The 17,380-nt window shown below is 35.7% G+C and overlaps 1 protein-coding gene across 3 annotated transcripts in view; it reads right to left on the bottom strand.

Annotated features, from left to right (window-relative positions):
• LOC106051080 (RNA polymerase II elongation factor ELL2-like) overlaps positions 1-13,952 on the bottom strand; it is a 35,451-nt gene extending 21,499 nt beyond the window's left edge. Inside the window, exons 1-4 of one of the 3 annotated variants that reach the window (XM_056036549.1) lie at positions 13,802-13,952; positions 4,358-4,530; positions 1,808-1,846; positions 1,522-1,634 (exon numbers count right to left, since the gene is read on the bottom strand). In XM_056036549.1, the coding sequence (XP_055892524.1) occupies positions 1,522-1,634; positions 1,808-1,846; positions 4,358-4,489 (284 nt within the window). In that variant the 5' untranslated portion in view covers positions 4,490-4,530; positions 13,802-13,952. Of the gene's footprint in view, positions 1-1,521; positions 1,635-1,807; positions 1,847-4,357; positions 4,531-11,571; positions 11,815-13,789 lie in introns of those variants that run through there. The other 2 variants (XM_056036553.1, XM_056036542.1) reach the window with 2 other exon arrangements.
• Positions 13,953-17,380: the final 3,428 nt, after the last annotated feature.

Here is a 17,380-nt window from a genome sequence, read left to right as displayed (position 1 = left end):
ATAAGCTAGGCTACTACTGAGTACTAGATCTAGATTCTTGCCTTTTTTAAAATAAGTTTTTTATTATTAGATCTAGAATCTAGATTTAATTAGATCTAGACTTTACAAGTAGAATATTATATCTGATAAAAGATTATAATAGATACGATCTACTTTTGATCTACGCTGCTTCTGCATAGGGACTAGAGTCCTGACTAGACCTAGTCAGACTAGTGGTAGATTGTAACTGTAAGATTCTTACTAATTATTCTAATTACCTAGATTCTAGATCTAAAAGTAAATAGTTAATACTCATTGATATCGATCTATCATATCATCTACTGAGATGATCTAGACTATACCACTAGTGACTAGCCTGACTAGGTCTAGATTTCTAGTCCCTGGGCAGAAGCAGCATAGATCAAAAGTAGATCGTATCTATTAGTATTATAATCTATTATCATAATATCAGATATAATATTCTACTAGTAAAGTCTAGATCTAATTAAACCTAGATTCTAAATCTAGTAATAAAAAACAGTTTTAAGAAGCAAGACTATATTCATAATTCATACTCATACGGCGATGATTACGCCATTTACTTTTAGACTTAGATTTACGGTACGGTAATTTCGCATTTTCGGGTAAATATGTTCAACTTCTAATATTTAAAATGTAGAAATAGATCTAGAACTCTAGACTAGATCTAGCCTCTAGGTCTGGTTTCAATTTTTATGCCGGCAGATCAAACTTATTAGAATTAGATCTACTTAATAAATTAGGCGTCTCAGGCCGGGGCCATACGGATTTGTTTCTAACTTTTGTTTACGTTTTTAATACAAAGCGAAAGTTTGGAAATAGCGCATGCTCCGTAACTTAAGAATTGTAACTTCCTGTCTTTCTTTGAATTCAACTTATTAAGTTTTAGTTTGAAAGATGAAAACGTGAATTTGAAAAAAAAAAAAAAGTCTGATACCGAGCCGGCAATCAGTCGGACTGGCGTTTGCCGGCAAGCTTTTTTTTTTTACTTCGATTTTGCCTGCATGCCGGCGATCTTGCATCCATGGGTTATGGCCAAACTATTGTTGAAATTTTATGCAACTTTGTGCTAACTCTCCTGTTTATGTCTATGGTTGGGATATTTAAAAAATAAAAATTTCTCAGTCAAAGATCAAGCTCCATCAGTTGTTACACTTGCCATCTTGTTCCAAGCGTACCCAACACTCAGAGATTGTGTCTTGAATTGAGTGTATTGATGTATAGCCAATAAGCATAATCTTCGTTTACTTAAAACTTTTTATAATGAGACAGTTTCAATAATTTATATAGATATTATTTTTAATATTTGCATTTTTATATGTATATACTGTTGGAACACATGATTTCTGTAGGTGTCGGCAGACAGCATAAAACACTTCGGCGGGCCGCATTTGCCCACCCCTGTATTTGAGATACATTATCAAGCTTTCACTTACTTCAGTCACACAAAATATAAGAGATTTTTATTTTTCATGTCTAGAAAAATGTGTATGTTATACTTACTTTGAGTTTTGATTAATACAGTCAAAACTGCCATTGGGGTCTCCTGAAATTGCTGACAATGATAGTTGAAATATTCTCTCTGGCTGGTTACCAAAACTTGGGATTTTTATAATCTACAGAGTAGATGTAAAAACAAACACCTTAGAAAACTAGCTTCAGACAATGTTCTCTTAGAATAAATAGTATGAATACTTAAATTACTAACAGGAAAAGCATTTTAAATACATACAGCTGAAATTGATTCAGTTTTGACCTATTATATAAAAATGATCTTTCCAATACTCACCCCAGTGCCTCCATTGAATTTTATTGTTGCCCTGCCATTCTAGAATGAAACAAAAAATGGGTTAAATCAGAGATTTAATGGAAATGTGTATTTTGAGGGGCAAATGTGTCTTTTCCTAAATATAAAGAAATATACCGAGGAAAGATTAAAAACCATTAAAGCATGCAACATTTCATTCTTTGAATTTAGGCCTTCATAAGTAATGGAACCTAGCTAGTAGCTAGTCACTACAACAGTAGCATTCCATCTGCCACAGAAGATACATTATGCAAGTCAGGAAACAATACCTTTAATGCCTTTATCATGCTGAAAGAGAGAGAGAGAGACAGACAGACAAACAGACAGAGATTAAGCTGAACTTATGTTTCTTCTATTAAAACCTCTGCCTTTCCCACTTTCATTTTCATTTCAAAAGAACTCTCTCCAGAATTTGGTAATCGAAATCTAGATCTGTAATAGTGTCTAGATCTAGATTCTGTATCTGTAGGCAGCTTCATTAACAGTTGATGGGTTTTTTAATGAGCATGAGCACATGAATCCGCCTCCCGTTATCCACAGAACATGCTAGAAGAGTGGAGACAATCTGAGTGGGAAAGAGCATGATATCAACTATCACTTCTCCACCCCCTCCCCTTTTAAATTATTCTCGCAACAGAGGCGGTTTTTTATTTCTAGGGCGGCCAGCTACTGGTATCACTGTTGTATCGAACGACCATGGTGTGATGTCAGTTACAAGCCATGAATGAAGTTGTGGAGCGTGGGAGAGATGACAATGGCTGGTGTTCCTGGTGTAAAAAGAAAATTACTTCATAATGAAAATTAAAGATTCAATGTTTTAGCTAGATCTATAATGCTCAAGGCTTACTAACCGGGGGGGGGGGGGGGGGGGGGGGGGGAAATTCTGTAAAATAAAAGAATGCATGAAAATACCCACCCTAAACCTCTTGGACCTCATATTTTATTTTAACTAAGTGTAGTGATACATTTAAAAATCATATCAATTTTTATAGACAAAAAAGATGAGGAATTAATATAGTTAATATAGATCTATTATATATATATCAGTTTTTTCATAGATCTAGGTCAAACCGTTATGGAGCTATAGAAATGCAAATGGCTGTCAGTAGGATTAAACTGTTCAAACCACACGCTTTACTCTAGCTAGATCTAGATTCTATCCTAAATCCTACTCCTAGACTTAGACTAAATACTATCTAGATCTAGATAGAGTCTAGATCTATATGTCTAGAATCATTTTAAATTAGATTATATATATTAGACTTAGAGTAAAGTGCAAAATTCGAAAAGCCCTGATTTGTTTAGAGGTTCAAACGGTTCACTTTTTATTGCTTAAACTTTTTTATTTGAATGTTTACCAAATTACTACTATATTGCTACTCAGGCTACTACGCAAGCACCTTTTTTCTTCACTTCCGACACATACTATTTCCTTTTACTTGTAAAGGCTAAGTTTATGGTGCGGTCAAAGCCAAGAGGTGTGGAATTCTTATTTTTTTACTACCCGGTACTGAAGGAAATGGGTCATGGGCTTAGGCCACTTAGGCAGACTTAGGGCTATTTTAAAGTCTGATGGCTCATCAGCTCAAAGAGACTATTTGAAGTTTTGGAGCGTGGGAAAGGTGGCAATGGATGATGTTCTTGCACTGGAGTAAAAAGAAAATGACTTCATAGTGAAAATTAAATATTAAAATATGTTTTTAGATATATTTTCTTTGATCTGTTTGAACCTTCCATCAACCCGATCGAGCTTACTAACTGGGGAAAAATATTTGATCGAGGAAAAGTACGCTTGGCGATACCCAACCGCAACCTACACCTCTTTGAAATCATATATATTTAATTTTAACTAAGCCTAGTTATACATTAAAAATCAGGTTTATTTTTATACTTTTATTTTAGTAGAAAAAGGACGAGGAATTCAGAGATACCATCAGTTTTTCCATAGGTCGAACCGTTAAGGTGCTATAAAAATCCGAACGTGAAAATTGCTGCCAGCGGGCTTAATGCGTTCGACCTTTGTGACTTTACTCTGGATGGCTGCCTGGTCATGCAGTTTGCGCGCTGGACTGTTGTTCGGATTTATCGACGGTTCAAACCCTGCCCGCTCCCATCCCCCGTCATCCTTCGGGAGGTTTGGACTAGGAAGTAAACTATCTTCAACTCTGAAGGAACATCCGAAACATGTAGATCTAAAACAAACAAACATCTTTGATTTTTCCATTAAATTTAATTAAATCAAGTCACAATGAAATCAGAAATGCTATTCTATTATTAATGAAATAGAAATTATTTCAACTGAATTACAAGTTTCACAGTTCATTTAACTTATATCTAGAGATCTAGATCATAGTAATCATTTTATTCGGAGATCATCTAACGGATCATAATCATTCCTCTATATCTTGGGGTCATTGCGATCGGATCATCATCCTCGGTTATGTACGAAAAAAATGTATTGAAGTTATTGAAGAAAAAAAGTCACCAAATGTTTAATGTTTATGGAAAATGTGTCATATTTCAAGCGCTTACCTTATTCCTAGAATAATGCTCCAATGTTTTCAATGCTGTATCTGTTAACTTAAAATGAACTACTGTTTTATTTTCTTCTGATAAGGCATTTGAAGCTAGACCATATTCCCGTCCTTCCATCAGAGTCGCCATTTTGGTCCTGCTCAAGGGACAGGTGCCAGGGATTGCCAGGGCTAAAAAAAAATATTTCTCTCGGTTACGACCTTATTTGGTGAATGTTGTAAATGAAAGGTTTTTAATAAAAGTAAATTTCCCTGCTTTAGTTATTTATCTAAATTTTATTATTTTTAATTTCAATAGAACTCTACACATTATGAATAAGGTTAATGTTAAAGTAAATAGTTTTAACATTGTTACATTGCTAGCAATTTACAAAAGTTAAAATGCAACCGAAGTTAACTATGAGAAAAACAAGTGTTATTTCGAAACGTAGAGGAAAATAAATTAGACTATCTTAATTATACTATTAAATACAAAATTTATCATGTAAATATATTATTTATACACAGCCATTTCTTTACTTTATTATGGAAGGGGACTCGTACATCCGTCACGAGAAAAAAAAGCTTAATTTTGAACCATGCAGATTGCGTTTAACCGGCACACATAGATTCTACTTATCAATTGTATCTTACCTACCAAAAAGATACCCATTCAATACAACACGTATTTTATAAATACTTTTTGGATAATAAATACACATATACTCTAAATATAGATAAATATTACCACGCAAAGGCACAACAGACTGTGCACAAATGTTATTCAAATTGATCCAAATTTGGCTACATGATGCCTTGTGAAAAGTACTCTTTGGTGCCCCCTCTCCCTTCCCAATCATGAAACAACACTTAGTAATATAGGCTAATATATATATATACAGAACGTATTCAATTATAAGAGTATAATACAGATAAAAAATATAATGTTTTACCTAAATCAAATTATCTACAATATAAAAGTATTGCCCCAAAATGAATTGGAAAAACAAAAAATTAAGACCGTAAAATAAGCAATGAATTAAAAACCTTCCTGTATCTATATCTAAACAAATAAGTTAATTCATATAGCGTCAATAACTTTATGTACAATACATGATCACCTTCCCCGTTGGGGCACTATACAAGAACTTTCAACCGCATTTCTCCATTCCTCTCTGTCCTTTGCCGTGGATAGAGTTTCATTCATTGACATGTCTGTTCATTCATTGATGTTGCCTCCCCATCGCTTTCTCTGTCTTCCTCTTTTTCTTGGTAGGCCTATTGTTCCCTGAAGGAATGTCCTTGTGAGTGGGGTCCAATTGATGTATTAATTATGCTTCTAATATCTTCATTCGTGATGCGGTCTTTGAAAGTGACACGTATGATCTTTCTATAGCATCTTAGTTCCATTGCTAGGATCCTCTTCTCGAGATCTGCATTCAGCGTCCAAGATTCGCATGCATATAAGAATGTGGCCTCAGCCAGTGAGCGAATCAGTCTAATTTTAGTGTCGAGGGCTATGCCTTTGTTGGTCCAGATAATTTTGAGTTTTGCAAGTGCTGCTGTACGCTGTGCAATTCTGACCAGTAGTTCAGGTTTGGTTCCTTCATCTGCGACAATAGCTTCAAGATATTTAATGCCACTGACTCTTGTCAGCTTTTCGTCACCAATGTTGATGTTTCTTTTAAAGCCCTGTTAGCCATTGGTAATAATTTGTTGTTTTTTTCAGCATTGATTTGCATACCATCTTGTCTAAGCGCATCACCACGTCAGCTAATTCTACTTCTGTCCCTGCCAGACCATCTATGTCATCCACAAAGCGCAAGTCAGTAATTTTTCTTCCTCCAATGCTTACAATACCTTCAAAGCCCTTGAGAGCATCTTCCATTATCCTTTCAAAGTAGATATTGAAAAGAGCTGATGAGAGAAGGCAGCCTTGTCTCACTCCAACTGTGGGTTTAAACCGTCTCCAATGTTGTAGTTGAAGTACACTGCACAAGTGGGCTGCTTATAGAGGTTTTGGTAATTTTTTTTATTAAGTTATGATTTATATTGTATTTTTCTATTGTTGCCCAGAATGCCCTAAGCCATACTCTGTCGAAGGCTTTCTTGAATTCAATGAAGACGTGGAAAAAGTTCTGTTGATGTTGGAGGTATTTCTCGCAGAGTATCCATAGGTTTAGGATTTGTTCTGTTGTGCTTATCATGGTTTCTAATCCAGTCTTTAGAAGTTCACCAGGAATGTTGTCCACTCCAGATGATGTTCACTTTTTCAGAGCTTTCACCGCTGATGCTACTTCCGTGCGAATAATTCGAAATTCCTCGACGTTGGTTACTACAGGGACTTTTAGTAATTCAGGCTCTCCAGAGATTTTAAAGCTGTAGGCCTATAGCTCTTAACAGTTCCCAGTCCATGTTCTCATTGTAATAGACACTCTAAAAAAACAACTATAATCTCAATGAGCACATCACTCTATTAGTTTTACATTTTTATCCTTCACTCCAGAATCTTGTTGTTTTTCTGACCCATTTCCACACGGTCCTGACTTACACACTGTCTTAGCTGTTCGTTCATCCATGTACAATAAAGACAACTGGTCTTTCCATACACAGTCAATCAATACAAATACAAACACACTATCACATCTTTTTCCTCAGTCAGAAATCTATTTTTTTTTCTTTTATTGTGGTAGTTCTTTCATGCTTTAAGGTTGTAAGGTCCTTAACCAGTCCAACTCATAGTGCAATGTAGGGAGGATGACCCATAGCTTTGTTTTTGTGGTGATACCTTGTCCGTTCCGAACATAATTAGTTTGCCATGCCCATAGGATGCACTGGCCTTAGCGATGCACAAGTCGATTTCATTATCAATGTTTCCGTTACCGGAAAGTGTGCTGCAAAGGGAGTTCAATCTGTTCACTGCATTTATTTCCTGTCCATTTATCTTAATGCTTGGATCCGAATAGGCTTCAACTAGAGCCAACAAATATAAGACTTCATTCCTTTTTTGTGTTTATTGTAAGGCCGAAGTCTGAACATGCTCTGCAGATCATTCCAAAGCAGGCATTTAGGGCAAAGTCGTTAGCAAATAGCAAGTGCCTGATTACTGATGATTTTTGTTATTTTGCTTTAAGCCGCCTCGGGTTGAATAGGCCACCATCAAATCTATACGTTATATTTATTCCGTTATTCTATCTATTTGTGAATGCATCTGTCAGCATAGCAGAGAATATGACACTGAACAGTGTTCGTGCTAGGACACAACCTTGTTTTACCCCATTTGATACTTCAAAGGGCTCTGATGTTTCTCCACTCTCCTGAACACGAGCCTTCATGCCATCATGAAATAGTCTCACCATGAATATGAATTATTGTGGACATCCATACTTTGACAAGATCTTCCAGAGTCATTCTCTGCTAACAGTGTCGAATTTCGAATGTTTGCGTTACGTCAACATCTATTCCGAAGAGGTCAGCATTTTGTTCTTGGCATTTTTCCTTGAGCGTCCTTGTCGCAAAGATCATGTCAATGGTTTCAAGCTCCTTTCTGAAGTAGCATTGGATTTCTGGTAGTAGACCATGTTATAGATGATGCATGAGCCGATTCAGTAGGATACATGCGAAGCGTAGGGGGGGGGGGGTCATCCATTTTCTCATTTATTGGTACTCGCTGTAGCCTGTCTATGGCCGCTTCATTTATGATGGAAGGTATATTGAGAAATTGTTCAAAGCGTTTCTTCCTAATCTTTCAAATGTCTCATCAGCATTTAGCAGAGGGGATAATCCTGACTTTGTGGGCCCATAGACCTTTTCCAAGTTCATATATATATATATATATATATATATATATATATATATATATATATATATATATATATATATATATATATATATATATATGTGTATATATGTATATATATATATATATATATATATGGGCGTAGCCAGGATTTTTTTCGGGGGGGGGGGTTTTGAGGGATTCCCCCCGCCCCCCCCCGAGAAAAAAAATTAATAGTATGTATGTGTCTGTGTGTACATGATCTTTATTATATTCTGACCCTTCATTCTTTCGGAGGACCTTCCTGGAGTTAGTGGAAAAATTGTAGACTCCCCGCCATTGCAAGCAAGGGTTTTGGGGAGCGCTTGAAGCTCCCCCAGCGCGGGGCAAAGCCCCGCCGCCAAGCATTATTTCTGGTATTGAGAGGCAACAAAATGCATATTCTGAGGTACCGGTATCAACAGTAAATTTTCCTGCTATAAAAAGTTTTATTTCAAAAACCTAAAATGCATTCTTACTGCCTTTCCGGCGCCAAGTTGTACTAGGATATCATCGCAACCCTTAGTATGCGTAATTCATTTTGTCGGAAAACATGTTCCGCAAACCTCATGCGACGCTCTGTCACAGCCTTACTAAGGTGTCGACTCCCAATTCGGCCTAGGAATTCCTTGATTTAACTGACTTCTAAAATCTGTCCTAGACATCTTTGTTGAGCCACATTTAGTGTTTTTCAATTTCGGCCGATGACAATTCAATGCACTTTATTATTGGAGCCCCGCCACAGGTAGAAATGTGTAACCTCTCTTGAATATGCTCTTGGAATTAGGTGACTGTAGTTTGCTTTAGATTTTATATCGAAAAGGGAAGTTTTATCGTCAAAATCATCTGTTGGGGGTTTTAAACTAAAAAAAATCTCTGGAGTTGTTTTTTTTTAAATTCAAAACCCCATTTAGCTACGGTCATAGAATTTGGTACCTGTAGTTTGCTTTAGAATAATATTGAAGATGGAGGTTTTCCCAAATCAAAACTCTATGTAGGGGGATTTTAAACTCAAAACCATCTGGAGGGGTTTTAAACTTTTAAGAAAAGCCATCTGTAGGAGAGGGGTTTAAACTCAAAACCCCGAATTGGCTTGGCTACGCTCAAATAATTTTAGTGTATAATTTGTTTGTTTTTTTATATTAAAGAGGTATTTTTTTTAGCATCAAACCCACTGAAAGGGGTTTAAACTCAAAACCCCTTTTGGCAACTCTCCTAGCATTTTGAGTGCGTAATTTGCTTTTTTTTTATATTGAAGAGTTATTTTTTTTAGCTTTAAACTCCACTGGGGGGTGGGGTTTAAACTCAAAACCCCTTTGACTACACTCATAGATTTTTGAGTGTATAATTTGCTTTGTTTTTAATATTAAAGAGGTATTTTTTAACTCCAAAACCCTCTGAAAGGGGTTTAAACTCAAAACTGAGTCAAATCCCATTTAGCTACGCTCATAACATTTTAAGTGCGTAATGTACTTTTTTTTATATTGAAGATGTTTTTTTTTTTAGCTTCAAATCCTAATGAAGAGGGGTGGAGGTTAAACTCAAAACCCTTTGGCTACGCTTATAGAATTTTGAGTGTGTAATTTGCTTTTTTTTAAATATTGAATAGGGGATTATAAAATCAAATCTTCCTTAACTGTGCTCTTGGAATTTGGGGTTTGTCGTTTGCTTTTTTCTTGTGTTTTGTTTCGAGAAGAGAGGGATTTAACTGCAAAAAACCCTGGTAGGGGGTTTTAAACTCAAAACCCTCTGATAGGGGTTTTGTACTCAAACCCCCCTAGTAGGGTTTTTTAAACTCAAAACCCCCCGGTAGGGGGTTTTAAACTCAAAACCCCTTGGCTGCGCTGGGGCAAGTGATGGTATAGTATTAAAATGTCACCCAAAATAAACAAAATGAAAGCAAAAATCAATTACTGAATTCCGATCCCCCCCCCCCCCCCCCCCCGGATTTCATTTCGGGGGGGAGTTTGAACCCCCCCCCCTGGCTACGCCCATGTATATATATATATATATATATATATATATATATATATATATATATATATATATATATATATATATTATATACGTATACAGGGCTTTTTTGTGACGGTACGCACAGGTACGGTGTACCGGCACCTTTTTCAATGTGGGTAAAAAAAGAAATTAAAATATTACTTTTCTTGTATTTTAACGTTTATTATTAATTTATTAGTATTGTTCAAAGCGTTTCTTCCTAATCTTTCAAATGTCCCATCAGCATTTAGCAGAGGGGATAATTCTGACTTTGTGGGCCCATAGACCTTTTCCAAGTTCATATATATATATATATATATATATATATATATATATATATATATATATATATATATACATATATATATATATTATATATATATATATATATATTATATATACGTATACAGGGCTTTTTTTGTGACGGTACCTTTTTCAATGTGGGTAAAAAAAAAAATTACTTTTCTTGTATTTTAACGTTTATTATTAATTTATTAGTAGTTAGGCAATCACATGCAATCACTGAGTACCGGCACCAATTTTTATATTATTATATATATTGTTTCAATTTATTTTCTTAAGTTTTATTTTTATCGCTCCTTAGTTTAATACAACTGCAATGAGTGTTTGCTATTATGAATGTTACAATTGCAATGGCTTCCCTGAATATATTCATTATAGTTTGCCGGGTGCTGTTGGTATATTGTTTAGCTCGAACTCTGACCGCGTCAAAATTATTATTTCTTTTTTTTTATAGTGGCATCTAACCTTTGAAATAGCTCAAACTATTTCGATATATCAAGGCTAAATTAACTAAGTCAAGTAAGTCACATTTAATGCTGTTAGGGGATTACAAAAACGAGATAGAAGAACCAAACGAGAGAGAAAGAGAGAGAGAGAGAGAGAGAGAATATTAAGGGAGCAGTGAAGAGAGAGGAAGGAGAATCATAGAACAGAGAGAGAGAGAGAGTGGGCTGAGAGAGAAGGGTGAGGGCGATTCATGGAACAAGAAAGAAGGAGAGAGAGAGAGAATCATGGGTGAGAGAGAAAGAGACAGAGTGAGGCAGCAAGAAAGATGGGTGGTTGGGGAGGAATAATAGAATAGACTGAGAGAGGGATCATGTTCACACACACAATTTGTTTCTATTAAGGTACAGATAGATACCCGCGTAAAAACAATAAGCGGGTGTGGGGGGGCAACAGATACATTTAGGCCTATATATACCCTATATGTCTTGACCTTACTCCCTTCACATACATGTATACACGTCTTCACATTGAAATCCCTTCCATTGGGTCACAAGGTTAACCCTACCACACATGACATTTGTAATTACATTGATAAATAAATATAAACATGTCCAATTTGAATAACACAATGTGTGACCTAAAAAAACAAAAGAAGGAAAAAAACAACTCACAAACATGTGCTGCACCTCACCACTAATGTTTAAAAAATAGTTCTAGATCTCTACACTACAACAGTAAAATATCCTTTACATTCAATCACGAGGTCACTACGAATTTAACAATTGCTTTCTCAACTAAACCACAGCAACTGATATCATTCTTTCGGAAATCATAGTCCCTTAAACCTGCTACGTTAAAATTAACTACCGAATCATTTGCTATTAATAGCATACGCGATACACAACAAAATGCCCCGACAGTCAAGACACTCCAGAAACATCTTAAATATGCTACAGTCTAACGTCAACAGGTTTCGTGAACAATAAAACGGGTATATCCGATATACTATTTACAATTTACACTCAAGCGTATTAATAGTGACATAGTTTTATAAACTTGCAGAGTTTCTCAGCCTGGGATTTAGAACTAGATCGTTCTGGGATTGCTTCTCAGTGGACCGGCTGGGAATAGTTAAATTAAGAAAAAAAATGCATTTGTAAATGTAAACGAGACTTCTAAAGTTAAAAAAAAAAAGTCAGTGTAGGCTACATAATGATGAAAAAAATAAAGAAGGGAAGAAATGTAGATTAAAAAGAAATCGCACGGGGTAGATGTTCTTAGATACAAATAAAATATGGAAAGTCGCTGGCTTGTGTGATAAACAGCACGAAGTAAGCACAACAAGTGTGTGACGAACGTCTCTTCCTATTTCCACAACTTAGCTTCTAGATCCAGTTAGTATCTCTAGTAAACAGGAAGCAAGAATTTAAAAACAACTTTTTTTTTTTTTTATTTATTTGTTGAAACGCTTACGAGGCTAGATCTAGTGGGGGCTAACCTAATTTTCCCATGTTACTTGTCGGGGCTGATGGTGATAAAATCAGATGAAGATTTTCTCTCCCCCCTCCCGTACTTTTTGTATTCTATCTCAGTATCTGTTCTTGACTTGATTAAGTAGATAGACCACAGCTACATTGATTATTGATTAACACATGTTTGATATCATGATGTGAAAATATGAGATAGTGTTATCTTTTTAGTAATGTTTCTCTATAGTAACAATATATATATATATATATATATATATATATATATATATATAATACTAAACAGAGGTCTGCGGTTTTTCTTTAACTGAATAAACAACCGTACAGGCTTCACAAGAGAGTAACCTTTTATAAGTTAAGGCCTACATGGTTCATTCCTAGTATTATCATTATTTCTATTTTATTCTTTAAGTTACAAACGCTGCTACAAAAGAGAAGATAATTACGCCTTACGCGTATCTATGTGTTAAGTCGTGCACGTTAATGAGAGCCTCAAATTCTGCTTAGTCGTTGGTTTCCATGGCATTATTAGGCCTATTATTATTATTTGATAAGTCAATAAACAATGTCGTCTGCCAATGTGTTCCCTCGACAGCTCAATAGCACTTAAACTCGTACATTGCTATTTAATAGCGAGCCTGTCAGCGATGCACTGAACATTTGTGTACACTATATCGCTATGTTCATTCTAGGAAAGGGGAACGGGGGTGGTAGTAACTACTTAGCACAGTAAGTTAAGTGTTTGTTATTTCTTTTGTATTGTTGAGTGTATGCTCATATGCATTAAATTATTGTTAGTTGACCCTCTAGATTTCATTCCCAAGATGCCCAGCAAACTTAATTCTAGATCCAAATACATTCTAACGAAGAAGTTATTACCCAAGGAACTTATTCTTATCTTATAAAATACAGACGTTACTTCAAAAAAAGAAGACGATTACGTCCTACGCGTGTTCTTATGTCAATCTAGTCATGCATGTTAACCCATGACTTAAATTCTGCCAAGTCATTGGTTTTCCTGGCTGGCTCAGGCAACCCATTCCATGCTGTAATAGAACCAGGGAAGAAGGAGCATTTGTATAAATGTGTCCTAACATATGGAACAAGAATTGTGCCTTTATCTTTGTGTCTTTCTGAGTATTTTACTAAGTTTTGTTTTTGTATTTGAAGATTATGGTTCAGTGTTTTATGTATAGACCTTAATTGCTACTTTACACGATACAGGATACACAAACAGTTTCTTAAAAAAAAACTGATACTTTCAACTTCTAGAACAGCAACAAGAAGGAACAGATCTTTTCAAGTTTCAATATGCTGTATATTAGGATACAGATTGACTTTAAAATAATCTCATAGAGTTCTTGTAAAATTTTATCTAAAAAAAACAACAACAAACTCTCACCATTAATCTTACCCTAATAAAACCTTTATTATATTCCAGATGCAGACAGAAATGAAGAGTATGACTATGTTTATCAAAGATTTCAACATTAAGAGATTTTTTATTTTACTAAACTATTTTTAACTATATCAGGGTCAATAATAGTTTTGGAAGTAAGCCATAAAACTGAAGGTTAACCCAGTCGATTTATTGTCTCGTTGGGTAGAACCTATTTCAACATTTTGAAAAGTTAGCACACCACAAAGAAACAGACGAACCGGAATCGAATCCAAGCATATCAAGTTGATAGACCCAGCAGTAAGAATTTTCTAGAAATTTTCTATTTTTATATTTAAAAAAATCAAGACTTTCTAGGAATGTCTGACTGGTAAAAAAATAAATAAATGGGGTCTTGAGTGTTAAGCTAAAGGCATTTCTCTGTTTGGACTTTTGGAATAAAATGAAACTGAAAAATGACATTTGTATTTATTGAAATTCTTGCGGTGGGGGAGGGGGGGGGGAGGCGAGGCTCTTCACCTTAACCATAATTGAGATTTGGAAATTTTTTTTTGTCTTAAAAAATATATAGGAAATGTCTTCGAGTCCGAAGATTAAGAATCACCTTCTCCTTCACCTATCCCTTAGTCTGTTGGACCGTTGAGGCACCACACAAAATCTGTTGACCGTCTTTCTCCATTTCTCTCTGTCTTTTGCCTTGGATAGAAACTCTTTCAATGGCTAGCCCGTCCATTCTTTTATGTTGTCTTCCCATCGCTTTCTCTGTTTGCCTCTATTTCCTGATACTGTTCCCTGAAGGAAGGTCTTGGCGATCCCTTAGGACCTTGTAATGTGACCATAGAGTTTTAGTTTGCGTTTTTGACATGGTTAGCAGTTCATCGTGGAGTCCAATCGCTGTACTAATCCTGTCCCTGATCATAGAAAAAGAAGACAATTTACCCAAGCGTAGGTATAAGTTTTGTTTTATGTGTCGGGAAAGGAGGACTATGGTGTCTGATATCATACTGTTTATACCAAATCCAGGCTACAGATTAAATCCTGACTCTATTATTACTGACACTTCAATGCAACAACATATAGTCATCTAAGAATATGCAAAGGAGATAACCCATCTCTCGTTTCCTTATCCTCCTCTTGGACAATAACTATATTGCTGAAAAATGTTGGGACAATAAAAATTTGTTTGAAAAATGAAATATAATCTAAAAGCCTGCTTTGAGTTTGTTAAACTATATCGTTAATTTTGCCCGTTAGACTATATTGCTTGTTAAGCTGTTTAAACTATAGTGCCCGTGTCACCAGTTAGACTATATTGCTTGTTTAGCTGGTTAAACTATATTGTCAGTTTTGCCGATTTTACTTTATAAACTATACTGTCAAGAAATTATACTTTTTGTTATATTAGTATCCTACCACGAAAGCCAAATCTCAACAACACTATTGAGTACAGACGGAAGTTTTCATTGCTCGAGGATTAAACCAGCGACTCAATCTTGCAGTCATACACACACACACTTCACAAAGGATAGAGAATAAAGGCTAGTATCACATTGACGTTTACTCGTCAAATTATTGTAAACAACCAATACCTATAAAACAATTATTTGTTACTATAGTGCATAAAGTCATAGCCATATCTTTTAATAGACTACACTGCTTAGTATTCATATCAGTAACATATATTTAACTATAGCTCTATAATCTATGCCAATACTATAGTATGTGATCCTTAATCTTAACAACCAGGGTAGACATGTACATCAAAATAGGCCACAATGTAATAATATCAACCTAAGTGAAGTATTAGCCACACCGTATGTGAATGAATGCAAACTAGTTTTTTTTTTTCCTTCTTACGTCAATGGGGAAGTCGTAAAATGTCTGAGAGATTCTAGGTGTAGCACTGTCATCATTAATGAGAGATTCTAGGTGTAGCACTGTCATCATTAATGAGAGATTCTAGGTGTAGCACTGTCATCATTAATGAGAGATATGTTCAACAAGAGGATATGAATGGTGAAAATTGTGATGGCTTATTAACTAGAGGTAACATGTTAAGTAGCATGTATAGAAGTTGACTGTTCATGTATAACAATGCACAAATAATGCATTCTAGATAGTATATTAGCTTTATATATTATCATCGTTTGACTAGTAGCAGTGAGAATCATTTTAGACATTGATACATCAATTCATTATGATGTTTAGTTGCGTGATCAAATGTTTAGTTACGTGATATGACAATGTAATATATACATGATCATCAGCCAGTCCAGGAGATGGAAGCTTCCAAGTGGGAGCTGCGACTGTCTGTTGTTCTCGGTCGTCTCAGACTTCTGTGTCACTGTGAACGACATTCACCGTGGAGAGTGATTTTGACCTGCGCAAGCCAAACACCACTTTAAAAATACTGAGCGCAGGCTGGAGGAAATGCAACGTGAGAATCCATGAGATGCTGCACTTCTCCGTAACCTTCGGACTCGAAGACAATTGTTATATAAGAGGCCAATGGAAGTATTGTCTTTTCAAAAAGGCCTTTCATTTCCTAAGTAGTAAATTGTGTCATATGTTTTTAAATGCACACACGAAAAGTTAATTAATTAGGCTTATGTATCAGCTGCTTTTCGGACATAAGGACGAAAATTTCACATTCGGTACGATGCGATTCAGTGCCAGGAAAATCGCTGTGACCGAGACCTAGTAAGTAAATTATGATTTGTTAGGAACTTAAAGTAACTTGCGGATTCCAATCAAATTCAGGTAATTTTTATCCTGGTTGTTTTCTTTGTCGTCAAAAGGCGCGTGCTAACTTCTTGAAGGTTTTCACCAGTACACGTCATAGACTTTTCCAGAGACGATTCTTGTTGCCAAGTTCTAGTTGGTTCGATGTATTTGCGGTTTCTATAGCAATAGTTTAGTGAAGTGAGGTTGCTAGCCTTACGATCACCTCTCCTCTTTCTTTCCGGGCATGGGACCGCCAAGATATCTCTATATGGTGTACCCTTGAGTGAGTGAGAGTAAATTCCAAATATTTCTTGTTACTTACAATGGAATCGAGTATTTTCAGAAGTTAATTCCATATTGCCGTTAGACACTGCACGGTGTTTTCTCATAGCAGACCTTAACAAATAAACAGTTTAGATAGTAGGACAATGCAACAAAAATTGCCCCGTCCTCAAACCAAAAAGTTTTCCAGACTTACTCAAGCGTAAGCTTGCTCTTGTTGGAAAAAAAAACAAAAAGAAGAACAGCGAAGGAGAGGTCACGGGACACGCGAGGCTTAAAAAATAGCTACAGCAGAAGACAAGCAGCAGACGGCGAAACTTAAACCGACACCTGGCAGATAATTGCATTGCATTAGTATGGCAAAATGTGTAGGCCACAGGCCACATGTTTTAATATCTTGACACCAGGGGCGGACTGGCTATATGGGAATTCGGGCAAATGCCCGGTACCAAATGGGCCGGTTTGGTCGTGACCAGAGAATTTTTATTTTTTTTCAATTAAGACAATTTTTTGAAAAAAAAAACAACACAGTGACAGCAGCAAGAAAGAAATGCCCGTTCAAGTTGTTTTTTTTTTTTTTAATTTTGT

Source organism: Biomphalaria glabrata, chromosome 1, assembly GCF_947242115.1.
Source record: "Biomphalaria glabrata chromosome 1, xgBioGlab47.1, whole genome shotgun sequence".
Lineage (NCBI taxonomy): Eukaryota > Metazoa > Mollusca > Gastropoda > Planorbidae > Biomphalaria > Biomphalaria glabrata.
The sequence above is the reverse complement of the archived record's forward strand: the minus strand, read 5'-3'. Positions and strand labels throughout refer to the sequence as shown.